The following is a 27858-nucleotide window of genomic DNA, read 5'->3' on the forward strand; positions in this document are numbered from 1 at the left end:
TGCATGTAGCAACAAAGACCCAACACAGCCGAAAAATAATTTTTAAAAAAAGAAAAAAATATTTTAAAAAATGCTGAACACATCATTTGTTAATGTAAAAATACTACTTGATTTTTGTGAATCAAGTGGGTGTGTCTTTTCCAAGGTCAGTGACATAGGACTTAGAAGTCTAAAGCATAGATTGTCTGAAAGACAGGTTCTTAAATCCAAACTTGCTTGTAGATTAGACCATCAGAAAAGAAGCTAGAGGTTTAAAGTAGAGACTACAGTTAAACTTGAATGCAAGAACTGACAGGTTATAGAAAGAGACGTTTTGAAGCAGACGTTTTGCCAGTATTTTACTTTTCGTTTCTGTGTTCCTGAAGTAAGAGAAGACGTTGAATTGGTGGTTTCCAAATATTGGCGAAACCTTTAGGTTAAGGATATAATTGACGTAAAACATTGTATTAGTTTTTAGGTGTATAACATAATGGTCTGATATATGTCTATATTGCAAAATAATTACCAAAGTTTTGTTAACATCCGTCACCAAATATAGTTACAAATTGAAAATGTTTTTTAGATTTCATGTATAACTGAGATTGTACAGTATGTGTCTTTCTTTTTTCAACATTTTTTAAAAAATTGAAGTACAGTTAATGTATGATATTGTGTTAGTTTCTGGTGTACAGCAAAGTGATTCAGGAATATATACATATATATATTATAGTTTTCTATATCTGTGAGTCTGTTTCTGTTTCATTAAAAAGCTCATTTGTGTCATATTTTAGATTCTACATTTAAGTGATATCATATGGTATTTGTCTTTCTCTGTCTGACTTATTTCACTTGGTATAATGCCCTCAAGGTCCATCCATGTTGTCACAATGGCAGGATTTTCTGCTTTTCTTCCTAGCTAAATAATATTCCATTGTATTGATACATACCCACCACCTCTTCTTTATCCATTCGTTTGTCCGTGGACACTTAGGTTTCCATATCTTGGCTGTTGTAAATAGTGCTGTCGTGAACATGGGGTGATTTCATTTTCTTCAGATAAAAGCCCAGAAGTGAAATTGTTGGATCATGTGGTAGTTCTATTTTTAATTTTTTTTTTTTTTGAGGAACCTCCATACTGTTTTCCACAGTGGCTGCATCAATTTACATTCCCACCAACAGCGCGTAAGGGTTCCCCTTTCTCCGCAACCTCGCCAGCATTTGTTATTTAAATTATTTTTATTTTGAAAATATATTGTGGGTTCCAAAACAACTAAAACTACAGCCCACAAAGGTGAATGAGTAGCTGCATTTCTTCTCATTTTTGAAGTCCCATCTTTACCAGGTAATATATTACTCTCCTTAGCAAATGAAAACATTTTCTTCGTCAGTTTTCGATTTAAATGATCATTTTACGTCCTCAGTGTCTACGTGTATTCATGGTAAGTGTTCCTACCCAGATCGAAAACAAGCTCTTTTGATCTAAATAGTTGAAGTAATAGTTGTGCCAGTTGATCTGCGTTTCTTGTGCATCCTGGTGAAACCCCAAGGTGTGTTTAAGGAAAAAGCGCCACGAGTAGCAGGAAGGGAAGGTGCAGGATTGCTGCCGGCTCCCAGCCCAGGAGAAAGCAGGTCAGTCTGGGGCTGAGCTCTCATCGCGGACGGGCCACCGCTTCCCCCGTAATCTCCGTCCTCATTCCCGGGCCTGGAGGAGGTCGTCCATGCTCCCCAGGTGTGCAGATTAGCCTTGGTTGTTTCGAGGACCAGCAAAGCAGATGCGGCTGGTTCATCTCAAATCCAGGAGAGAGAGGGCTGAGTCTTCTGAGAGTTGACCTAACATGGGTTGTCGTCTCCCTGATCAGGCCTGACTCCGATTGGGGTCTGTGGCCTCAGCTGTGTCCACAGGAGACCACCCACCTTGTAGCACGTGGCGCCTCTCGGCGCCATTGCCTGTGGCCTCCTTTCCACGCGGATGAACCTGTGGCTTGTCTGGTCTTGTCTCGGCAGTGGCTACATGTCCAGCCAGACGAAGAAGGTGGTCAGCGGCGTCATCTTCGGCACGGGCCTGTGGGTGGCCCTCATCTTCACCATGCGCTACTCTCTGAAGGTGCTGCTGTCCTACCACGGCTGGATGTTCGCCCAGCACGGCAAGATAAGCCGCGCCACCAAAGTCTGGATGGTAATGATGCGAACTCGCCCCAGGGCACAGCTGGGGTGGGCGTTTCTAACCCGCTCTCTCGAGGTATGCCTGACACCTGCGAAGCCGCAGCTCTGTCACAGCCTGATGTGTTCGGAGATCAGTGTGCACTCGTGACGCCTTCATCACTGCCAAGGCCACAGATTTATCCACTCTCCAGAAGTTTCCTCGGGCCCTGCTTAGGCCTCTTGCCTTTGGCCGTAAGAGCATTTAACGTGAGATCTGCCCTCTTAGCAAATTCGGAGGAGCCCAGCACAGGAGTGTTGGTTCCAGGCCCGATGCCTTAGGGTAGGTCTCCAGGACGTACTTATTTCTTGGAACCGAAACCTTGTCCCTTTTAACCATCCCGCAGCCCCGTGTCCCCCAGCCCCCGGCAGCCCCCATCCCTCCTTGCTGCTTCCATGGTTCTGCGGACCTGTGAGACCACGCAGGATGTGTCCTTCTGTGCCTGGCCCATCCGTCAGCTCCACGTCTGGTGTGGGAGGCTTTTCCTTCTGAAAGGAAGGTCCTCGCTGGGCCTTTTCCCCTGGGTGACTTTTTTTTTTTAATTAATTTTTGTTGGGGTATAGTTGATTTACAGTGTTGTGTTAGTTTCAGGTGTACAGCACAGTGAGTCAGTTATACATATACACAGGTCCATTATACATATATCCATTCTTTTGTAGACTCTTTCCCATATTGGTCATCACAGAGTGTTGACTAGAGTTCCCTGTGCTCTACAGTCCCCTTGGTGACTTGAGCGTTGCCCTGTACATGCCAGAGAGCTCTGATTCAGCGTGCCTCCTTGTTTGGGCCAGACGCTCTTTTTCTCTAACGATCTTAGTGCGTTCTGAACATCTGGTATTAATGTCTGCTGGGTTTCTCATCCACGTCACTCATCAAATAAAAGTACCATCCGGCCGCCTCTTTGTAGCTTTTCTAACCTTAGCCGACCAGTTGACCGGGACTCGCTGACTCACCCTTAGCTTCTAGTACCTTCCATCAGCTCACCTCAGCCCTTAGTCCGCCTGTCACTTACCGGCCACGTGCGTGGAGGTTTGTCCCGTGATGGGTTCATCGGTGGCTGAATGCTGTCCCCTGGGGCTCCTCGTGAAAGGAGCAGGCACCCTCGTGCCCAAGCCCACCGTACTCCCTGGGCTTCACTCTTTCCCGAACCGACTTCCTGCTGTTGCTTGGATGTAAGATTTCTGATTTCCAGAGAAGTAGAATTCAGCTCCCAGGAGAGATTCTGAGATGGTTTCCATGCTTTACAGAGCAAGGTAAACGACCTTCCCCAGGGTGGCCTTCATGGCTGGTGTCCAGGTGAGTCCCACCTGCTCTTCGACATCAAGAATCACCCTCCTGTCCACACACACACTGTGAGCCCTAGAAGTTCCTTTGAAGTCTGGTCTGCATGAGATGACCAGTCATCACAGCAAGTTTAGATCATTCCAGACTAGAGCAGGCAAGTATGTGCCGCCACCAGGCTTGATACTGACCGAAGGGGCTGCACTTGGCTCCAGGCCCCGGGAGCCAATCCCGAAACCGAGGGCCTTGCAGAAGTAGGTGGGTGGAACTTACCCGCCGTGCAGAAGTGCAGTCAGACCCAGTGTCAGGGTGCCCGGGGGACAGCACCGCCTGGACAGGGCAGGACGTCTCAGGCATCTGTCAGACCTAGGGTTTTGTTCACCCTGGGTCTTATTTGGGGTTACTTGTTTGCTGAGGCCTGCAAGTGTAGGGGCGGAAAATGGACTAGAGGAAATGAACCAGCACAGAAAATCAGTCCGCGGTCGGCAAGTTGTATATCCTGGAGAACTGGTTTCGGATCTCTGACAGAGCTCGTCTCTGAGAATGTACCTTTTTTTTTTTTTTTTTAAAGGGTATGGTCAAGATCTTTTCAGGCCGTAAACCTATGTTGTACAGCTTCCAGACATCTCTGCCACGCCTGCCGGTCCCAGCCGTCCAAGATACCGTCAACAGGGTAGGTGCGGCTTCACGCGTCCCCAGAACGCCCGCTCTGAAACATTAAGGTCTGTGACTCGATGGGACTTCCCTGGCGGTCCAGTGGTTAGGCCTCTGTGCTCCGAACGCAGGGGGCACGGGCTGGATCCCTGGTTGGGGAACTAAGATCCCGCGTGCCCCACGGCATAGCTGGAAAAAAAAAAAAAATCTCATGGCAAACCCAGGGCCCAGCAGCAGTTTTGTGTCCCGTAAGTTTGCTTATGCACGTGCTAGATGCGGTTGTGTGCTGTGAACTGCTACCTGCCTGCTCTTACCTGCAAGGGCCAGAGCAGATCGACATGGGGACCCCGAAAATTCTGAACTGGAGGCCTGGCCTTGACCTGGTGGCGTGACCTTCTCCGTCCCTATCATTCTGGCTCCTTTCCCGTCCTGGTGTCCTGAACACACCAGCCTTTGGTCCTACCCTTGGCTCTCAGGGCCTCCCCAGCCATCTCATTGGCACCTGTGAAGGCGCTTAGGTGAGAGTAGAGCTCTTATTAAGGACCAGATGACGGAGAAAAAAATACACATTGAAAGTTCCTTGTCGATCAAACCTCGATCTTGTCAGTCTAGCATCCACTTTGATGATTTTTGTGGTGATTCAAGATCTGGGAGCTTGTATGCCAGTAAAGGACAAAAAAGTTTACTTGTTGAGTTATCACTGACCTGAAACATCCTTTAGTATTGGAGTTAGCTACCTTGTGTGAAGACCTGCCTTTGTCTAAGGTACGAGGAAGGAAACCATCTGTTTTAACTAGGCTTATGTTTTTTCCATCAACCCCAGTACCTGGAATCTGTGAAGCCTCTTATGAAGGAAGGAGACTTTACACGGATGACAGCTCTGGCACAAGATTTTGCTGTCAATCTCGGGCCGAGATTGCAGTGGTATTTGAAGCTAAAGTCCTGGTGGGCTACCAATTATGTGAGTATACATACACGCTATTTTTCTTGGTGGAATTTTCTGTAGGAGCATATAATCTGTTCCATGAGCCAGCTAGCTTCCCTGCGCATGGCGGGCGGGAGGAGACGTTGGCTGATGAAATGAGGCCGGGGTGGGGGAGGGGGGGGATGAGGTTTTGAGGAATGGCTAGCTTGGAGGAGAAGGTGTGACCCAGACACACCCGGTGGGTGGGGCTGCAAGTGGGCGGTGGCTGGAGAAAACCCGCCAGAGGCCACGGTGGGTGGGGCAGGTCGCCTTCAAGTTTGATCCTGCGCTGGTTACATGGGCGTGTTGAGTTTGTAAACATTTTCACACGTACGCTTAGGTTCTTAGATGCGCACTGTTCTGTATGTGTATGTACTTTACAAAGTGAGGGAATCGTGATCCTTGGGTCCTGGAGGTTGTGGATGTGGTTGGGACGAGGTTGCTGGCCTTCTAGGGGACATCGGGAGGACAGCACACATGGACCCTGTGTGGCTCTGAAAGGGAGCCGAGCACGGCTGAGTCAGTGGCTGCCTTGGGGAGTCTTGGCGGCAGAAGGCGAGAAGCAGTCTGTGGGGTGGTTTGGGGTGTTGTTGATGGTCAAGAAATGTTAGCAGTCCGACATTTATCCCTTCTTTTCCGTTTGGTCTTTTTTTTTTTTTTTTTAAACCCTGTATAAAATGAAGGTGATCTACCTTCTAGCTATGTCTTGACTCAAATAAAACCGCTTTCCAGTTCCTTCCCACTGTTCTGCATTCCATCTAGTTAGGGCTGTCTTGGCCCCCAAGAGAGGGAGAAATGATGTCAAACATACATGACAAAGCACGAAATGCACCCTCCCCGAGCCCCCCACACCCCGCCTCCGCCCTGGGCAGCCTGGTTAAGCCTGTCGGTTGGTCTCTCCTGTGTGCACCTGACAGGTGAGTGACTGGTGGGAGGAGTACATCTACCTCCGAGGACGAGGGCCACTGATGGTGAACAGCAATTACTACGCGATGGTGAGTCTCGAGCGGTGTCTGATGGAGACGATGCACCAGGGTGGCCTCTTCCCGGCCCTGTGGGCTGCCTGGGGACGCTGTGGGTTTCCCCGTGCTCCTCTGGCCCTGCCGTCCCTGTCCGAGGCCTCACGCCCCTAGCAGGGAGCCCAGGACCTGCTTTGCACACTGGAGAGCCCCGTGGATGTCCTTTTGGAATTGCCAGGTAGCTCAAGGCACCCACCAATCTGCTGCAGAGAAATTCGGATCGCACAGGTCCTCTCGTGGCGACTGACTTTCCTCGTGGCAGCGAACCTCTCCCTCTTTTCCTTCCCTCTGTTTTCCTGATGGAGCCTGCGTGGCGGTGAATGATCACATCCCTGCCCACCCCGAAAAGCTCAGGGTCTGTGGGGCAGCTGAGAGTTTGTCCACACGCTGAGCTTTGTTCTTCTGGGCCCTGGGACGCCAGGGGTGCTGCGCTGAGTGTCGTTTTCACATCTCCTCGGTCTTTCTTGCCTTTTGAGACATAGGTGGTCTGCAGAGCACACCCTGTTATTTTGTTAGAAGCACCTCATTGGGGTCTAATAAGTGGCCTTAAATAACTGGTGAATCTGTCTTTCCCTTTCTTTCTGCTCTTTGCTTCCTTTGAGTTTTTCCACCTTCTTCTGTCTGTTTGCTTTTTCTGTTTTTCTCCTTTAAAATTTCTACTGTTTAAAAAAAATTTTTTTTCCATTGGAAACAATCGCAAACTTAGAGAAAAATTGTTGGTGTGGCCCAGAAGACCACTGTTTGAGAGTGAGCTGTCCACCTGGTGCCCTTTCGTTCCTGAAGACTTTGGTGTCTACTTCCCACGTAATCAGGGGCAGCCCTGCACATAGGTTCTCTCAAAATACAGTTGAGACAAGCATCCCTTGGACTTGAAAAATGTAGACACTTAGAAATGTGTCCCCAGGTTTAGAAAGTTGCAAGCACTGCTCTATATAAAAGGTTGTTTTAACCTTTGGTTCCTTCTCATTCAGAAAACTTCCTAATTATCTCATTGCTCCTTTTAATTTCTGCTTTCCTTTTGATGCATTCTATGAGGATAATTGGGGTGAAGCGCTGTTATCTTTTTTTTTTTTTAGGCTTGAGTTATATTTATTTACAATTCACTTTTAAAATATACTGTTACCTTTCCTAGCCCAAGAATTATCTGGGGGCTTGAAACGTGAACACAATAAAACTGAAAAAGTGTAGAACATGAAAACGATTTCTTTTCCAGCAGAGCAGATGTCATTAACACATGTATAGAAATATTTTAACTGTGTGTTGAAGTTCACTTGTCTCTTCCTATGCACATTCTCCCTGCTGTCGTGTGTTTTCTTGTATCAGGATTTGCTGTACATCACGCCGACTCACATTCAGGCAGCGAGAGCAGGCAACGGTATCCATGCCATCCTGCTTTACAGACGCAAACTGGACCGGGAGGAAATCAAACCGGTACGGAAACAAACTACTTTCTAAACAATTCTTTTCGAGCAGCTTTATCAAGGTGTAACTGACGTACTGCACACGTTTGAAGCGTCCGCTTTGCTAAGTTCTGATGTACTGATGTGTATCTCTGTACTCGTGAAACCATCGCCATAGTTGAGTTAGTGAACCGCCCCCAAGAGTTCGCTGGCGTCCCTTTCCACCGCCCCCCACCGTCGCCCTGACCTGCTTTCTGTCACTCTAGGTTAGCTTTGCATCTTCTAAAACTGGTGAATGGAATTTGACAACATGCATTTTTTTTTTTTTTTTTGGTCTAGCCTCTTTCACTCAGCATAATTACTTTGAGATTTAATTCTCCTCTGTATCCTAAATGGATATATGTTTGATGTATTTTAGTTCTGCAGTCTGTCCTACGAAGAAACCCTCACTTGCTTGTGAAGGAAATAATATAGCTGTCTAGCTACTCACGAGAAGGCATTTTTTTCCTTCTTTTTCCTTTTTTAAAATTTTTATTAGAGTATAGTCGTTGTGGTAGTTTCAGGTGTACAGCAAATTGAATCAGTTGTGCATATACGTATATCCACTCTTTTTTAGCTTCTTTTCCCATGTAGGCCATTACAGTGTTGAGCAGAGTTCCCTGTGCTATACAGCAGGTCCTTATTAGTTATCTATTTATATATAGTAGTGTGTATATGTCAATCCCAATCTCCCAATTTATCCCTCCCCACCGCCGGCATTTTTTTTTTTCTTAAATACCCCTTTGGTTTAAGTGTCAGTTTATAAATGACCCATTAGGGTGTGTTATTTGGGAATAAGAAGCAGGATGTTGTACGTTGGCCTGGTTCTGCAGACTCCAGGGCAGCACGGTGTCCCAGGGAACCACCATTCTTTATAGCGTTTGGAAAAGATGAAGTCCGGCCACGCTATGTGCACAGAAAAGAAATCCAGCCTTTAAATGTGTGGACTGGGTCTGCTCCTCGGATTTTTGTTTGAAACATGCTTCTATTACAGATTTTTCTTTTGGGATCTACAGTTCCGCTCTGCTCCGCCCAGTGGGAGCGAATGTTTAATACTTCTCGGATCCCAGGAGAGGAAACAGGTGCGTGACCTGCTCGGGGCTCCTTTGGGAATCAGAACGTTCCACCCTTATGCTCAGGAGTTGTTGGAGGAGACCACACTGATGAGCGCTGACCTTCTAAGGTTTCAGAGATTTCAGGCTCGTCAACCTTCCTTCTGTTGAATTTCCTTTGTCTTTCTGAGGCCTGGACAGTTGACCGATTTTCAGACCTCAGTTTCTCTTCGGTTGAAGGCTGTCTTACGGTGGAGTTTTTTCTAGGTTGGGTTAGGAATATTCCTGTTTCTTCATCTGGATCTTTCAGGGGCGTTTTGCTCTGGCTCCCACGCAGGGCTTATGGTGGAAAGCGCCCTGGATCATGCTCAGGGAAACCAGATTTGTGGTTCAGCAGCTCACTTCCGGCAGCCTGACCTGGGACACCTGACCCGCCTCCTTTCCCACTGCCCAGCATAGGGGGGCCACATCTGTCCCAGCCGGGACACCCTCAAGAATGTAAGGGAGAGACAGTGGCGCCCCCTGGGTCCATCCCAGGCCCGCCAGGGCTCAGGCTTAGCGAGGGTTGCGTCCTTCGCTCCAGGGGACACGTCCAGCGAGCGGCCGAGCAGAGCTTAGCACTCAGGCCTGTCTGATCCCAGAGCTCTCGATCGGGCGCTCTCCCAAGTCCTCTGCGGACCTTCGGGAAGTGGACGCGTGAGCTGGGCGGAGTGATGCGGGCAGAAGAATTGGTGCTGTCACGGGCGGTTTCCTCCCCTCCCCTAACCGGGTGCCTCCGGATTCTGTCTCCCCCACCCCCTCCCCAGACACCCTCCAGCACCTCAGGGACAGCAGGCACATCGTCGTGTTCCACAAAGGCCGCTACTTCAAGGTCTGGCTCTACCACGACGGCCGGCTGTTGAAGCCCCGCGAGATCGAGCAGCAGATGCAGAGGATCCTGGATGACCCGTCGGAGCCCCAGGCTGGCGAGGCGAAGCTGGCGGCCCTCACGGCGGGAGACAGGTGTGCAGCCCCTCTGTGATGCCGTTGTGTCTGGGGGCCATCGGGGGCGGGTGCCCCGAGTGCTGTCCTCACCCAGGGTCCCATCTGGCGGGGAGGTGTGTCCACTACTGCGGTGCTTGGCTTGGCTCTGTCCCCTGGGAGCGGGCTCTGCCCCCACCCTCAGGTCCCCTTGGGCATCTCTGTGGGACAGGCAGGCGTGCATGTGCACGGGTCCCAGGGCACGTGACACGAGGAAGGAGGTAGGCGTCTTCCCCGGGCTGCGGCATATTTAATCTAGAAACAGACGTGTTTAACCAGGGCCTCTGTGTTAGGGTTAACTTCCTGCCTCGTCTGAAGCTCGAGGACCTGGCTTGTGCAGCCTCGGCTCTGATACCTTTGGGGCTGGATAAGTCTGTTTTAGGTGGCGGAGGGGAGCCCTGTCCTGTGCACCGTAGGGCGCTAAGCAGCATCCTTGGCCTCTCCCACCGGATGCCAGTAGCGACCCCCAGCGTGGCAAGCAGATCTGTCTTCAGGCTTTGCCAGGGCCGCTGGGGGCAGTGTGGTCCCTGGCTGAGGACCCCTGAGGTCAGCAGTGTGGCCACCGTTAGGGCAGCACCGGGAATACGGCGGTGAGTGACCGACCTGTGGAGAAGAGGAAGATGCCCGGGTGAGGGCACACAGAGGCCGGCAGTGAGCCGTGGGGACCGACAGGCCGCAGAGGCGTCCGGGGAGCAGATGCTGGGAGCCGTGGAGTGGGCCGGGGCGCCGGAACTCCGGGTGGGATGGGTCCCATGTGCCCGGCTGTACTTGGGCTTGATTCTGTGATGGGCTGCTGTTAAAGGGGCCGTGTTAGGCTGGCGCGACCTGAGCAGACTTGGGCGATCGTTCTGGTCCAGGGGCTCCTGGAAGCAAGATCCTTGCCGCTTGAGGACCAGAAACAGGCAGTGTGAGTAGGAAGGGAGGCTCAGTCCGAGAAGCTGGAGTGGTTGGCCATCTCTGGGGGGCAGAGACTCAGCTGGAACAGAGGAGCCGTGTGTCCTGGGGAATGAGCCCTGGGTCCCCAGTGCTGATTGAGTGTCATTGGGGCACCCAGTTGGGCAGAGGTGGGGCGGGGCGGGATGCAGGCTCAGTGAGCTCCACCCTGGTGCCCCCCCCATGGGGGCATCGCCCATTTCATCTGCCTGAGCGCTGACGCTGTCCCCAGGCACTGAGGAGAGCGGTTGAGGCTGAGCCTGTGATGGGACCCGTTGTGTTTATGGCCGTTTTGGCCCCATGGGCGGCCTCAGCTGAGCACTCGGTGCACGGAGAGAAGAGGGTGGGAGACAGAGGCCAAGTGGCCCTGACGTGGAAGGGTGGGCGGGGGCCTGAGTGGGGGGGCCCAGGAGCCATTCGGGGAAGCCACGGCTGGGGTGGCTCTCAAGAAGCGGGCGTCCCGTTAGCTCTGTGTACCCCACGTAGGGCGGGACGGAAAAGGATCCCTGAATTCCGCTCCCGGGGCGCCCCTTATCACAGGGGTGTCGTGCGGTGTTTGTAGCATGGACGCGTGCACCTGGGGCAGGCTGGCCTGGGTAGGAACCCAGCCTGCCACGAAGGAGCTGTGACTTCACCTCTGTGCCTCAGTTTTTTCATCTGAAAAATGGGACAGTGGTGTCGGGGCCCGTGAGCTCGTCCCAGCACCAGGGAAGTGCTCTTGGCCCTCACTGTGGCTTCCGTGGGGTGGTTCCGTGGAGGGGGGCTGGCCGCGGGGCTGGGAAGGATGTGAGGGGGGCCCTGCCTGCCTGTGGGTCCGCTGCCCTGGACGGCGGAGCTTGGGGCCCGTCTGGATTCTTGTCCTTCACTCGGCATTTATGGACGAGGTTCCATGCCTGCGACCGCCCTGGAGCAGGTACAAGGAGAAGGCGAGGCCCCTGCCCGCAAGCAAAGCAGCCCAGCCGGCAGGCAGGTGGGGGCCTGCAGATGCAGGAAGTCGCAAACGTGTAGTTTTCCTTAAACCCTTACAACACGGGAAACTGAAAACCGTTGTCGTTTCAAACATCCCACCTAAAGAGATGTCACCAAACTGCTGCAGGTTTTTTTATATGTTTCTTTTTCATTTACTTCTTTTCATTTTTGGCTGCGATGGGTCTTCGTTGCTGCGCAAGGACTTTCTCTAGTTGCGGCAAGCGGGGGCTGCTCTTTGTTGCGGTGCGCGGGCTCTAGGCGCGCGGGCTTCTGTAGTTGTGGCACGTGGGCTTCAGTAGTTGCGGCTCATGGGCTCAGTAGTTGTGGCACATGGGCCCTAGAGCGCAGGCTCAGTAGTTGTGGCGCACGGGCTTAGTTGCTCCGCGGCATGTGGGATCTTCCCGGACCAGGGCTCAAACCCGTGTCCCCTGTGCTGGCAGGTGGATTCTTAACCACTGCGCCACCAGGGAAGTCCCTGCTGCAGGTTTAATTGTATTTAATCCTCGCTACAGAGTCCCCTGGGCCAGGTGTCGCCAGGCCTATTTTGGACATGGGAAGAACAAGCAGTCTCTGGATGCAGTGGAAAAAGCCGCGTTCTTCGTGACATTGGACGAAACAGAACAAGGGTATAGGGAGGAAGACCCGGTTACGTCGATGGATAGTTACGCCAAGTCTCTGCTGCACGGCAGGTGTTTCGACAGGTATCATGCTTACCTTCTGAAACACAGTGGTTTGCCTGTGGACTTGGAAGAAATGTTACACGTGGCTGACACCCAGCCGCAAGCATGTATCTACGCTCTTAAGGAATAAGGCTAGCGTGAAAATATGACTGGTAACTCTCTTCTTTCCACCAAAACTGTTACACACACACAGCTTAAGCAGCAGCTTTGAGGTCCTTCCCCTCTCTGTGCACGACACCTCCACTTGGAGTTGCTCGTGAGGAGTGGCTGTGGGTCACCTGGAACCAGGTGGGGGAAGGTGGTACCCGGGGTCTGACCTGGATGTCGGCTCTGGCTTTGCTCACCGAGCGTGTGATTGTGGTGAGGCTCTTCCACCTCCTGGAGGCTCCTTTGCCTTGTCTGTAAAGTGAGGTCCTGCCTGCCCATCAGGTTGGGGGTGAGGATTGGCTGGGGTGGGGGAGGGGTGCGGCAGGCACAGTTGGTCTTCCGTATCCGCAGGTTCAGCTAACTACAGACCGTGGACCGTTGTTTAAGAGCCTCGGTTGTGGAGCCTGCGGATACGAAGGGCCAACTGTGTGGGGCTGGAGCATCCTCAGGTTTTTGGTATCGGCAGCAGGTCCTATGACCAACCCCCCGGCAGATACCGAGGGACGACTTTGCAGCCTCCTACTTCTCCGCAGTTGCCTTGTGCATCCTTTTTTGTTACAATGATAACGCCCTGTTCTCCTGCTGTCCGGTACCTGAATGCATATCTCAGCGTCTTATCTGCTTTTATTGTCACCTGCAGAGACCCGTTCACCCCTGCGGGTGCCAAGTCAGCGAGCCCATCCAGAGGAAAACAAATACATCGTTTGGGTTTATTTTTGTCTTTGTAAACATGTAAGTCACATAAACATTTTTGTTTCGTGTAGGTGGTTTGATAAATCGATCACATTTGTCATCTTCAAAAACGGCAAAGTGGGCATAAACGCGGAGCACTCCTGGGCCGACGCCCCCATCATCGGTCACCTTTGGGAGGTGAGTGTCTGCAGGTTTAACCTGAGTGTGGAAATTGCTGTTGGAATTTCTGAATTTTTAACTTCATAGTATCTGTCTGGTCATAAGTGTTTTCAGCGGGTGTCGGCACCGAATGTAAAGTTAAAACAGTAACGGAAGTCATTCCTGTCTTCATTCCCTACGGCTGAGGTTCCTTAAATGGAAACATTTAATGTCATGTCGTGATGGAGCTAAAATAGTGAGATGGCCTCAGCTCCAACGCAGTGACATCAGGGTGGAACTGAAGCTCAGTTATTTTGAAATAAACCACCCCTTCTTTGCTGTGTTTTCTAGATTTTCCTATCTGCCGAGCGTTAGGCCAAATAAAGGCAAGGGTATTAAAAATCTTGGTTTATAAAAATGCAGCGTGCCTTTTACCACTTCACTTAATTCTTAGAATTACCAAGTTCTAAGAAAACCCACCAAATCCTTGTCATCCTGTCCCTCCACCTAATATTTTATTTTTATTCTTTTGGCTGTGCCGTGCGGCATGTGGGATCTTAGTTCCCTGACCAGGGATCGAACCGGGGCCCCCTGCATTGGGAGCACCCACTGGACCACCAGGGAAGTCCCTTGAGTTGTTTTTTGTTTGTTTGTTTTGCTTCCCCCACTGGAATGTAAGCTCCCCCAGTGCAGAGATTCCTTTTTTAAAATATTTTTGTTTCTGTTTTATTGGATGTAATTCCCATACCATGAAATTCACCCTCTTAAAGCAAACAGTTCAGTGGCTTTTGTACATTACGAGGTGGTTGTCTATCCATTGCCACTAATTCCAGGACGTTTTTATCACCCCCCTGAGGAAACTCCCCACCCTCAGCCTCTTGCCGCAGCCCTGGGTAACCACTAAGCTCCTTTCTGTCTCTGTCAGTTTGACTGTTCTGGCCATTTCATAGAAACGGAAACACACAGTACGCAGCCTTGTGTGTCTGGCTAATGTTTTCAAGGTTCATCTACATTGTACTGTTAACGGTATTTCATTCCTTTTTATGGCTGAATAGTGTTCCTTCGTATGATTAGACCACATGTTGTTAATTCATCACTCAGTGGACATCTGGATTCGTTTCACTTTTTTTTTTTGCGGTACACAGGCCTCTCACTGTTGTGGCCTCTCCCGCTGCGGAGCACAGGCTCCGGACACGCAGGCTCAGCGGCCATGGCTCACGGGCCCAGCCGCTCCGCGGCATGTGGGATCTTCCCGGACCGGGGCACGAACCCGTGTCCCCTGCATCGGCAGGCGGGCTCTCAGCCACTGTGCCACCAGGGAAGCCCTTTTTGACTACTATAAATAATGCTTCTGTGAACATTAGCATACAAGTTTTATGTGAACATGTTTTCTTTTTCTTTTCTTTCTTTCTTTTTTTTTTTTTTGCCGCACTGCGTGGCTTGTGGGATCTTAGTTCCCTGGCCAGGGATTGAACCCAGGCCCTCAGCAGTGAGAGCGCAGAGTCCTAACCACTGGACTGCCAGGGAATTCCGTATTTTCATTTCTTTTGAGTACGTACCTAGGAGCCAAATTGCTAGGTCATGGCCACCTTTAACCTTTTGTAGAAGGGCAGACATTCTTGTCTGTTTTGTTCACTGTCCTATCACGGGTGCTCAGAAGCATTGCTGACCCATAGTAGGTACTCTGTAGATACCGTTGAATAAGCTGACTTAGGTTTACCTGCCAGTGAACAGGAAACATCCACACCTGGGCCCACATCCTGGCTCCCTGAGCAGTGTGAACTGGGACAGACTCTTCACCCCTCTGAGGCTGCTTTCTCATTTATACAAGCAGGAATGATAGTACTTTACAGGCTAGTGTAAATATCCAGTGGGGTAGCACCCGGAGGGCACTAGCGCACAGCCTGGGACCTCGAAGCAGGCTCTGAGCTGCTTTCTGTGCGTCAGACGCTCTGCTCACATCCTGGCTGTGCTCTTTACCTGTCCAAACGCTGTTGAACCTCTCCAGGTCCATTTTTCTTGCCCCTGAAATGGAGGTAAGAATATCTCATTAGGTGGCTGTGCAGAGGATGTCAGATGCACAGCAGACTGTAAGCAAGTAGTTATGGTTAAGTCTTTTTTTTTTAAATAAATTTATTTATTTATGTATTTTTTAAATTTTTGGCTGGCATTGGGTCTTCATTGCTGCGCTCAAGCTTTTCTCTAGTTGTGGCGAGAGTGAGGGCTACTCTTCATTGCGGTGCGCAGGCTTCTCATTGTGGTGGGTTCTCTTGTTGCGGAGCACAGTCTCTAGGAGTGCAGGCTTCAGTGGTTGTGGCACATGGGCTCAGTAGTTGTGGTGTGTGGGCTCTAGAGCGCAGGCTCAGTAGTGGTGCATGGGCTTAGTTGCTCCACGGTGTGTGGGATCTTCCCGGACCAGGGCTCGAACCCGTGTCCCCTGCATTGGCAGGCGGATTCTTAACCACTGCGCCACCAGGGAAGCCCTATGGTTAAGTCTTGATGTTATCTCTAGAAAGAACGCGGGTTTGTCTACTTTGGGAGGTCAGATAACTTTTGTGTAACGCTATTAGCTGTGATGAGCTCTGACTTCACAGATGTATCTTTTTATTTTCGACAGTACGTACTGGCCACGGACAGCTTCCAGCTGGGTTATGCAGAGGATGGACACTGTAAAGGGGACACCAACTCAAACATCCCATACCCCACCCGGCTACAGTGGGACATCCCTCAGGAAGTAAGTCCCAGTGATCAGGCACTTGTTAATTATCTTGGGTGGGAAACGAGTTTAAACTGTAACAGTCGACTTTTCCAGCTGTCCTTCCTAAGTGTTCACGAGGTCAGTTGAAGACCCCCGAGATGGAAATCTGTCTGCCTGGGGGTTTCTTACTGGGACCTCGGAGTTGCTACAGCTCCAGTTGCCTGGGAAGCCCCAGTAAATATTTCTTCTTTCATTTAAAGCATTTGGCTAAGATTGTCAGTGAAAATTCCAGCTCAAACTTAGCTAGACATCACAATGAAAAAGTGAAAACCAAAATCACTTGCTTTGGAGTTGGAATACTGTAAATCACTAATTTGTCATTTTTGTTCCTCTAAATGTTCTCCAATGCAGTTCGCTCAGTGGAAGCCATTTCCGGAAGGAATTTAAGGGTTGGAAATACCAAATCCTAGCTTACCCAAGCCAAGCAGGAATTCCTGGGGCCTGTGAAGTGTTTTTCTTTTTTTGGCCGTGCCGTGCAGCATGCGGGATCTTGATTCCCCAACCAGGGATTGAACCCACACCCCCTGCAGTGGGAGCACGGAGTCTTAACCACCAGACTGCCAGGGAAGCCCCAAGAAGTCTTTTTTTTTTTTTTTTTTGTGGTACGCAGGCCTCTCACTGTTGTGGCCTCTCCCGTTGCGGAGCACAGGCTCTGGACGGGCAGGCTCAGCGGCCATGGCTCACGGGCCCAGCCGCTCCGTGCCATGTGGGATCTTCCCGGACCGGGGCACGAACCCGTGTCCCCTGCATTGGCAGGCGGACTCTCAACCACTGCACCACCAGGGAAGCCCCCAAGAAGTCATTTTGATGTGGAAAATATTGCATCTAGTCCTGCAGTCTTGCCCATCTGCACTTTTTTGTCCAGTCTGCCTCCCTGGGGCTGATGTGTGTTCCTCAGAGAGATGTAACCTCTGCTGAAGTGTGTGGTTGAGGGTCCTTTTAGCTAACCAAGTCACTTACCGTTTATTAAAAAAAATTTTTTTTGATGGACTTTATTATTTAAAGCAGTTTCAGGTTCACAGCAAAGTTGAGTGGAAGGTTCAGAGAGTCCCCACGCTCTCGCTGCCCTCAAACATCACAACCTCCCCTGCGACCAAAGTCCCCTGCCACTTGGTGCATCTGTAACAGTCGAAGAAGCTGCACTGACAAGTCAGTATCACTAGAGTCCGTAGTTCACGTCAAGGCTCACTATTTTTTTTCCCTCTATCCGTGCTGTGTGGCTTGCAGGATCTCAGTTCCTTGACCAGGGATTGAACCCAGGCCCTGGCAGTGAGAGCCCAGAATCCTAGCCACTAGGCCACCAGGAAACTCCCCAGGGTTCACTCTTGGTGTTGTGCATCTGTGGTGTGGACAAAGGTGTACTGACATCATAGTATCATACAGAGCAGTGTCACTGCCCTAAAAAACCTTTCCTCTGTCTATTCATCCCTCTCTCCTGCCTCACTCCCAGCAACCAGTGGTCTTTTCACTGTCTCCATCATTTTGCCTTTCCCCGAATTTCATAACTGGAATCGTACAGTGTGTACCCCTTTCAGATCGGCTTCTTTCACTTAGTGGTAGTCATTTAAGATTCCTCCATGTGACTTCACGGTTGAGGGCTCATTCCCATTGTACGACTCGACCACAGTCCCTTTCCTTTTTACTTTATTTTTCTAATTTTTTGGCCACACCGCATGGCGTGCAGGATCTTTTTTTTTTTATATTTATTTATTTGGCTGCGCTGGGTCTTAGTTGCGGCACATGGGATCTTTGTTGAGGCATGCAGGATCTTAGTTCCCCAGCATGGCTCGAACCCATGCCGCCTGCAGTGAAAGTGCGGAGTCTTAACCACTGGACCACCAGGGAAGTCCCAGTCCATTTCCTTTTTAAAACTAGTTCCTCAATGGCCAGCATATAACAAGAGTGGATCTCACGAAACAGAACCTGTGACACTTTGAAATGCCCTTTGGGGTCCCACTGGGAACCAGGAGTTCCTCCTGCTTGGGCCACCCCACTGCTCTTCAAGGGCAGGGGGGGTTGCCATGTTGCTAACTCATTGCAGCTCTTAAGTTAGAAAGGTTGGGGAAAACCGAGAAGAAAATGTGATGTGTGTATTTCCAAGCGGCAAGTCTGTCAGCTGTGCTGAAAGCCAGCTTGCTCTTTTCTTCAGAGTATGTGTCAGTATTTTCCCTCCCATTAAGTGAAAGCTTTTCTCCTTTTTTCCCAAGTGTCAGGAAGTCATAGAGACTTCCCTGAGCAGCGCGAACCTCCTGGCCAGCGACGTGGATTTCTGTTCTTTTCTGTTCAGTGCTTTCGGTAAAGGGCTGATCAAGAAATGCAGAACCAGCCCGGACGCCTTCGTGCAGCTGTCCCTCCAGCTGGCTCATTACAAGGTGAGGAGACCCCAAGCTGGGGTTTTCATCCTGAGGGCTGCTGGGGTTTTCATCCTGAGGGCTTCTGGGGTCCCTAAGTGCAGGTCCAAGGCCGTTTGCCCAGCAGATAGGGAGGACCCATCATGGGAGCAGGTCGTGCCTGTCATGGTGTGGGGGCTCCTCCCACAGACAGATGGGACAAGCGTCCAGCAGAAGCGCCTGGAGCAGTGGCGGTTTCCTGTATTGCGTAGGAGTAGAGGGAGAGTGTGGGGGATGGTAGCCAAGTGAGATCTCATTGCTCCACAAAGTGGGAAATAAACCTTTAAGCTCCCAGTCCTAGGGTTTGGTAAAGCAGAACTACTTAAGGCAAATGACTGGGTGTCTCTGACCTTTGACACCCTCTTTCATAAAAGTGGATATGCCAGGCCCTGGGAGGTGCTCTGGGATAGATGGGGTCCCTGTAGGATCAGAAGCTCGTGGTGTTTCCACTGCCTCTCTGGGCCTCTGGGCACATTCTGGCTTGCACGTGACGGTCCCATCAGAGACATAGCCCAGGCCCCAGGAGGACCTTAGTGGGATTTTTTTCTGTTGGAGGGAGCGTTCCACCCTGAGAGGGCACCCCTAGTTTCCAGGGCTGGCAGAAATCCTAGTGGCATTGGCTCAAGATATGCCCTGGTTTTCTGTTGTTGTTGTTTGTTTGTTTTTAATGTTTTTTGTTTTCATTTTTGTTTTTTCTTTGGCCATGCCAAGCAGCAGGCAGGATCTTAGTTCCCTGACCAGGGATCGAACCCATTTTGTTTTTTCTTTAAGAATTATTTTTGATGGGGAACATTTTTAAAGTCCTTATTGAACTTGTTACAATATACTGCTTTTGTTTTATGTATTGGTTTTTTGGCCACGAGGCATGTGGGATCTTAGCTCCCTGACCAGGGAACGAACCTGTACACCCTGCATTGCAAGGCAAAGTCCTAACCACTGGACCGCCAGGGAAGTCCCAAGATGTGCCCTGTTTTTAACAGAGAACTTTCGTTTTAAAGCTTGAGTGCTGTGCCCAGATGCAGTGCAGCATCCCTGGATACCGGTTCTGCCCTTGTGAGTTTTGCTTTGTGCCAGGCACTGGTCTCAGCGCTCTCACAGTCCCCTCACTAGGGAGGAGCTATTGTTCGCCCATTTTACAGGTGAGAAAACAGAGGTTCAGAGAGATGAGGTGACCTGCCAAGGTGACACTGGAGTCGGATGGATCCAGGGGGTGGCCTGTAGGTTCGATTCCTCTATAACTCAGGTCAGGAAGATAAACAGATGCAGAAGAGCACAAGAGGCAATGTTAGTATCAGGTAAACGACAACTGATGGGCCACAGTTGTACCTAAAATTAACTGTAATACAGTTCTTAATAAAGATGGTCATGATCGAGTCCCTCCCATCAGGGAAACTTGCACAAGCCTCTTAGATAGCCTAATCCACCAGAAGGCAGACAGCAGAAGCAAGAAGAACTATAGTCCTGCAGCCTGTGGAACAAAAACCACATTCACAGAAAGATAGACAAGATGAAAAGGCAGAGGACTATGTACCAGATGAAGGAACAAGATAACACCCCAGAAAAACAACTAAATGAAGTGGAGATAGGCAACCTTCCAGGAAAAGAATTCAGAATAATGATAGCGAAGATGATCCAGGACCTCGGAAAAAGAATGGAGGCAAAGATCGAGAAGATGCAAGAAATGTTTAACAAAGACCTAGAAGAATTAAAGAACAAACAAACAGAGACAAACAATACAATAACTGAAATGAAAAATACACTAGAAGGAATCAATAGCAGAAACTGAGGCAGAAGAACGGATAAGTGACCTGGAATACAGAATGGTGGCATTCACTGCTGTGGAACAGAATAAAGAAAAAAAATGAAAAGACATGAAGACAGCCTAAGACACCTCTGGGACAACATTAAACGCAACAACATTCACATCATAGGGGTCCCAGAAGGAAAAGAGAGAGAGAAAGGACCCAAGAAAATATTGGAAGAGATTATAGTCGAAAACTCCCCTAACATGAGAAAGGAAATAGCCACCCAAGTCCAGGAAGCGCAGAGAGTCCCATACAGGATAAACCCAAGGAGAAACATGCCAAGACACATAGTAATCAAACTGGCAAAAATTAAACACAAAGAAAAATTATTGAAAGCAGCAAGGGAAAAACGACAAATAACATACAAGGGAACTCCCATAAGTTAACAGCTGATTTCTCAACAGAAACTCTACAAGTCAGAAGGGAGTGGCAAGACATATTGAAAGTGATGAAAGGGAAGAACCTACAACCAAGATTACTCTACCCAGCAAGGCTCTTACTCATATTCGATGAAGAAATCAAAAGCTTTACAGACAAGCAAAAGCTAAGAGAATTCAGCACCGCCAAACCAGCTCTACAACAAACGCTAAAGGAACTTCTCTAAGTGGGAAACACAAGAGAAGAAAAGAACTTACAAAAACAAACACAGAACAATTAAGAAAATGGTAATAGGAACATACATATTGATAATTACCTTAAACATGAATGGATTAAATGTTCCAACCAAAAGACACAGGCTCACTGAATGGATACAAAAACAAGACCCATATATGTGCTGTCTACAAGAAGATCCACTTCAGACCTAGGGACACATACGGACTGAGAGTGAGGGGATGGAAAAAGATATTCCATGAAAATGGAAATCAAAAGAAAGCTGGAGTAGCAATACTCATATCAGACAAAACAGACTTTAAAATAAAAAATGTTACAAGAGAAGGAAGGACACTACATAATGATCAAGGGATCAATCCAAGAAGATATAACAATTGTAAATATATATGCACCCAACATAGGAGCACCTGAATACATAAGGCAACTGTTAACAGCTCTAAAAGAGGAAATCGACAGTAACATATTAATAGTGGGGGACTTTAACACCTCACTTACACCAATGAACAGATCATCCAAACAGAAAATTAATAAGGAAACAGAAGCTTTTTAATTTAATTTTATTTTTTTTTTCTGTACGCGGGCCTCTCACTGTTCTGGCCTCTCCCGTTGCGGAGCACAGGCCCCGGATGCGCAGGCTCAGCGGCCATGGCTCACGGGCCTAGCCACTCCGTGGCATGTGGGATCTTCCTGGACCAGGGCACGAACCCGTGTCCCCCCTACATCAGCAGGCGGACTCTCAACCACTGCGCCACCAGGGAAGCCCCGAAACACAAGCTTCAAATGACACAATAGACCAGATAGATTTAATTGATATTTATAGGACGTTCCATCCAAAAACATCAGATTACACTTTCTTCTCAAGTGCGCACAGAACATTCCCCAGGATAGATCACAGCTTGTGTCACAAATCAAACCTCAGTAAATTTAAGAAAATTGAAATCATATCAAGCATCTTTTCTGACCACAACACTATGAGATTAGAAATCAATTACAGGGAAAAAAGGTAAAAAAACACAAAACACATCAAGGCTAAACACTGCTGTACTAAATAACTAAGAGATCACTGAAGAAATCAAGAGGAAATAAAAAAATACCTCGAGACAAATGACAATGAAAACACGATGATCCAAAGCCTATGGGATGCAGTAAAAGCAGTTCTAAGAGGGAAGTTTATAGCAATACAATCCTACCTCAGGAAACAACAAACACCTCAAATAAACAATCTAACCTTACACCTAAAAGACCTAGAGAAAGAAGAACAAACAAAACCCAAAGTTAGTAGAAGGAAAGAAATCATAAAGATCAGAGCAGAAATAAATGAAATAGAAACAAAGAAAACAATAACAAAGATCAGTAAACCTAAAAGCTGGTTCTTTGAGAAGATAAACAAAATTGATAAGCCATTAGCCAGACTCATCAAGAAAAAGAGGGAGAGGACTCAAATCATTAAAATTAGAAATGGAAAAGGAGAAGTTACAACAGACACCACAGAAATACAAAGCATCATAAGACACTACTACAAGCAACTCTATGCCAATAAAATGGACAACCTGGAAGAAATAGACAAATTCTTAGAAAAGTATAACCTTCTAATACTGAACCAGGAAGAAATAGAAAATATGAACGGACCAATCACAAGTAATGAAGTTGAAACTGTGATTAAAAGTCTTCCAACAAACCATAATTCAAAAAGTCATGTACCACAATATTTATTGCATCTCTGTTTACAATAGCCAGGACATGGAAGCAACCTAAGTGTCCATCGACAGATGAATGGATAAAGAAGATGTGGCACATATATACAATGGAATATTACTCAGCCATAAAAAGAAACGAAATTGAGTTATTTGTAGTGAGGTGGATGGACCTAGAGTCTGTCATACAGAGTGAAGTAAGTCAGAAAGAGTAAAACAAATACCGTATGCTAACACATATATATGGAATCTAAGAAAAAAAAAGTCATGAAGAAGCTAGGGGCAAGACAGGAATAAAGACAGACCTACTAGAGCATGGACTTGAGGATATGGGGAGGGGGAAGTGTAAGCTGGGACAAAGTGAGAGAGTGGCAAGGACATACATACACTACCAAATGTAAAATAGATAGCTAGTGGGAAGCAGCCGCATAGCACAGGGAGATCAGCTCAGTGCTTTGTGGGTTAGGGAGGGTGGGAGGGAGGGAGATGCAAGAGGGAAGAGATATGGGGATATATGTATATGTATAACTGATTCACTTTGTTATGAAGTGGAAACTAACACACTATTGTAAAGCAAGTATACTCCAATAAAAATGTTAAAAAAAAAATCTTCCAACAAACGAAGGTCCAGGACCAGATGGCTTCACAGGTGAGTTCTATCAGACATTTAGAGAAGAGCTAACATCCATCCTTCTCAAACTCTTCCAAAAAATTGCAGAAGAAGGAACACTCCAAACTCATTCTATGAGGGCACCATCACCCTGATACCAAAACCGGACAAAGATACCACAAAAAAAGAAAATTACAGACCAATATCACTGATGAATATAGATGCACAAATCCTCAACAAAGTACTAGCAAGCAGAATCCACCAACACATTAAAAGGATCATACACCACGATCAAGTGGGATTTATCCCAGGGATGCAAGGATTCTTCAATATATGCAAATCAATCAATGTGATACACCATATTAACAAATTGAAGGAGAAAAACTATATGATCATCTCAATAGATTCAGAAAAAGCTTTTGACAAAATTCAACACCCACTTACAATAAAATCTCTCCAGAAAGTGGTCATAGAGGGAACCTACCTCGACATAATAAAGGCTATATATGACAAACCCACAGCAAACATCGTTCTCAATGGTGAAAAACTGAAAGCATTTCCTCTAAGATCAGGAACAAGACAAGGATGTCCACACTCACCACTATTATTCAACAGTTTTGGAAGTCCTAGCCACGACAATCAGAGAAGAAAAAGAAATAAAAGGAATACAAATTGGAAAAGAAGAAGTAAAACTCACTGTTTGCAGATGACATAATACTATACATAGAGAATCCTAAAGATGCCACCAGAAAACTACTAGAGCTAATCAATGAATTTGGCAAAGTTGCAGGATACAAAATTAACGCACAGAAATCTCTTGCATTCCCATACACTAATGATGAAAAATCTGAAAGAGAAATTAAGGAAACACTCCCATTTACCACTGCAACAAAAAGAATAAAATACCTAGGAATAAAACTACTTAGGGAGACAAAAGACCTGTATGCAGAAAACTATAAGACACTGATGAAAGAAATTAAAGATGATACCAACAGATGGAGAGATATACCATGTTCTTGGATTGGAAGAACGATTATTGTGAAAATGACTATACTACCCAAAGCAATCTACAGATTCAATGCAATCCCTATCAAATTACCAATGGCATTTTTTACAGAACTAGAACAAAGAATCTTAAAATTTTTATGGAGACACAAAAGATCCTGAATAGCCAAAGCGGTCTTGAGGGAAAAAAATGGAGTTGGAGGAATCAGGCTCCCTGACTTCAGACTATACTACAAAGCTACAGTAATCAAGACGATATGGTACTGGCACAAAAACGGGAATATAGATCAATGGAACAGGATAGAAAGCCCAAAGATAAACCCACGCACCTATGGTCAACTAATCTATGACAAAGGAGGCAAGGATATGCAATGGAGAGAAGACAGTCTTTTCAGTAAGTGGTGCTGGGAAAACTGGACAGCTACATGTAAAAGAATGAAATTAGAACACTTCCTAACACCATACACAGAAATAAATCCAAAATGGATTAGAGACCTAAATGTAAGACTGGACACTATAAAACTCTTAGAGGAAAACATAGGAAGAACACTCTTTGACATAAATCACAGCAAGATCTTTTTTGATGCACCTCCTAGAGTAATGGAAATAAAAACAAAAATAAACAGATGGGACCTAATGAAACCTAAAAGTTTTTGCACAGCAAAGGAAACTACAAACAAGACGAAAATACAACCCTCAGAATGGGAGAAAATATTTGCAAACAGATCAACGGACAAAGGGTTAATCTCCAAAATATATAAACAGCTCATGCAGCTCAATATTAAAAAAAACAATCAACCCAATCCAAAAATGGACAGAAGACCTAAATAGACATTTCTCTAAAGAAGACATACAGATGGCCAAGAGGTACATGAAAAGCTGCTCAACATCACTAATTATTAGAGAAATGCAAATCAAAACTACAATGAGGTATCACCTCACACTGGTTAGAATGGGCATCATCAGAAAATCTACAAACAGCACATGCTGGAGAGGGTGTGGAGAAAAGAGAACCCTCTTGCACTGTTAGTGGTAATGTAAATTGATATAGCCACTATGGAGAACAGTATGGAGGTTCCTTAAAAAACTAAAAATAGAATTACCATATGATCCAGCAATTGCACTACTGGGCATATACCCAGAGAAAACCATAATTCAAAAAGACACATGCACCCCAGTGTTCATTACAGCACTATTTACAATAGCCAGGACATGGAAGCAACCTAAATGCCCATCAACAGATGAATGGATAAAGAAGAAGTGGTACATATATACAATGGAATATTACTCAGCCAGAAAAAGGAACGAAACTGGGTCATTTGTAGGGGCCTGGGTGGATCTAGAGACCGTCATACAGAGTGAAGTAAGTTAGAAGGAGAAAAACAAATATCGTATATTAATGCATATATGTGGAACCTAGAAAAATGGTACAGATGAACCGGTTTGCAGGGCAGAAATAGAGACACAGATGTAGAGAACAAACGTATGGACACCAAGGTGGGAAAGCGGCGAGTGTGGTGGTGGTGTGATGAATTGGGAGATTGGGATTGACATATATACACTAATATGTATAAAATGGATAACTGATAAGAACCTGCTGTATAAATAAAATTCAAAAAAACAAAAAAAAAAAGATGGTCGCGATCATGATGACGCTTTCTTTTCCCAAGTATCACATTCCCTGAAATGAATGCGCCCCAGGCGGTTGGAGAGAAGCACAGTCATTGTAGGGGACTTGAGCTTTGTCTGACAGATGAAGTGAATAGAAGATATAATGGGATTGAGGTCCTGGATCTTAGATTTAATTATCTTGATTTTTAAAAATTGATAAGCAAATGGCACGTAAGTCTGCAGCGTTAGGAACTGAGGAGGTGGTGACCCTTCAGATACAGAGACGATTTTAATAAGAGGATCCCAGGTTCCATAGCAACACGTTTGAAAATCTCGAGGAAATGAGGATTTTCTGCAGGAACACAAATGAGTAAAGTGGGCCCCAGACAAGGTAGACAGTCTGAGAAGGTCGGTGTGCGTGGATGACAGACAGGTAGTTGGAGAGCTGCCCACCCGCCAGTGTGAACCGGCAGGCAGCAGCTTCGCGGCTTTGAAGAGCGGGCAGCTCCAGAGGCTTCAGGAAGGAAGGAAGCTGCCTGATGGCCTCCCAGGACTAGCCTCACTCTGGTCGTGACAGTGACCTGCACGGAGCCTGCCCAGTGCCGGGCTGAGTGCTGGCAGCAGCCGGTTAACCCTCATAGCAACCCCGAGGAGGGTACTTTCTCATCTCCGCTTTATACTCGAGGAGGTGGGGTATCCTGCCTGCAATCTATAGCTCGTTTGTGGCAAAGCTGAGGTTGGATCCAAGCAAGCTAGTCCTCAGCCGCTGTGATACAGCTTTTCAGCTGATGGTTGCACGAATAAAGGAAGCCATGGGTCAAGTTTGCTCACAAGTGCAGATGCAAAAAATCTGAGTATAAGAAGAGCGAATAGCATCTACCAGTACAGGGAAGATATAATCACCAGCAATAGTTGATCCCAGCGGCAGGAGGACAGTTTGGTATTAGTAAATCCGACAGTAGATTAAATCATATTACTAGATCAGAGAAGAAGCCAGTCATTGTGGCAGTTGCTAAGAAGGCATTCAAAATGTAGCATCCTGTCTCGATAACTCTTAGTATGAGGGCTGTTTCCTTAACACAGTAAATCCCATCCTGTATCAGCCACCAGCGTATTCCTCAAAGGTAAAGCGTGGAGGCGACCCCATTAAAACAAGAAGGATGAGGAGGCCCCAGGAGGCTGTTCCCAGACAGCTTTCCGTGAAGTACAGCGAGTGCAGCCGACAGGCTCCTGGGGCAGGAGGAATATTCGCTCATCTGCTCAGAAGATGGAGCAGGCGGAAAAGCTTTTACGGTTAAGAAGCGTGTTCAGGAAGGAGGGCCGGTGCAGAATTATGCAAAGATCAGCATCTTCCTCGTAGAGCCACAATAGCCAAGCAGGAAACATCGTAGGAAAATGTGATGCAAACTGGAAACAAAAATCTGGGACCCCAGGTGTTTCTTTCTTTCTTTGTTCCTTCATGCAGGCAGGCGTGCTGTGCCACGCGGCTTGTGGGATCTGAGTTCCCCGACCAGGGATCGAACCTGGGCCCTAGGCAGTGAAAGCGTGGAGTCCTAACCAGTGCACTGCCCAGGCGTCTGTTTATAAAGCAGACGGGACCTTTGGGAAGGAAGGCCCAGAGCTGTCGAGAAGGGATGGACTCTCAGAAAGGGAGAGAAGGCTGTGATTTTGGATAGAAAGACTTGTCACCGTGGAGATGGATGTTCCTGGTTCACGCGTGCAATGTGAACATAGTAAGAGGTCTGGAGGTGATTGTAGGAAAGGAGCTGACGGCTTTACCTTCAAGTTCATCTGGAGGGCTAACATTTATATGAAGCTTATAGTGATTAATATGGTATAGTTTTGGTGCCAGAATAGTTCTGTGAGATCATATAGCGATTCATTTAACATTATGGGAAGGAATGACTTGAGTCATCAGTGGAGTTGGAAAAACTGGCTAGATGGTTCCATTTCGGGAAAATAAACCGCCCAATAGAAAAACATGGAGTCAGAGCAGAAATTGGTGGTTCACAAGAGAAGAAAAATAGCAACAAACAGTCAGTGAACGTACAGCAAGAGTTTAATCTTACCAGGAATCTAATAAGCGCAGCTTAAATAAGACTGAGTTTTTGCCTGTGCAGTTTGCAAAGAGCTTTTCTACATTCTGTGTTTGGAAGGGTGGCCTGAGAAAGGGGTGTTCGAACTCAGCAGTTGGGAATGGTCATC

At 47.5% G+C, this 27858-nt stretch overlaps 1 protein-coding gene across 2 annotated transcripts in view; it reads left to right on the plus strand.

Moving 5' to 3' along the window:
• CPT1A (carnitine palmitoyltransferase 1A) overlaps positions 1-27858 on the plus strand; it is a 61018-nt gene that overhangs the window by 22683 nt on the left and 10477 nt on the right. For both annotated transcript variants that reach the window (XM_030833252.2, XM_030833253.3), the window contains exons 4-14: positions 1984-2155; positions 4032-4133; positions 4938-5075; positions 5996-6073; positions 7421-7528; positions 8531-8618; positions 9395-9590; positions 12023-12211; positions 13102-13207; positions 15786-15902; positions 18134-18298. In XM_030833252.2, coding sequence (XP_030689112.1) covers positions 1984-2155; positions 4032-4133; positions 4938-5075; positions 5996-6073; positions 7421-7528; positions 8531-8618; positions 9395-9590; positions 12023-12211; positions 13102-13207; positions 15786-15902; positions 18134-18298 — 1459 coding nt within the window. The remainder of the gene's footprint in view (positions 1-1983; positions 2156-4031; positions 4134-4937; positions 5076-5995; positions 6074-7420; positions 7529-8530; positions 8619-9394; positions 9591-12022; positions 12212-13101; positions 13208-15785; positions 15903-18133; positions 18299-27858) is intronic.

This window comes from Globicephala melas, chromosome 8, assembly GCF_963455315.2.
Source record: "Globicephala melas chromosome 8, mGloMel1.2, whole genome shotgun sequence".
Lineage (NCBI taxonomy): Eukaryota > Metazoa > Chordata > Mammalia > Artiodactyla > Delphinidae > Globicephala > Globicephala melas.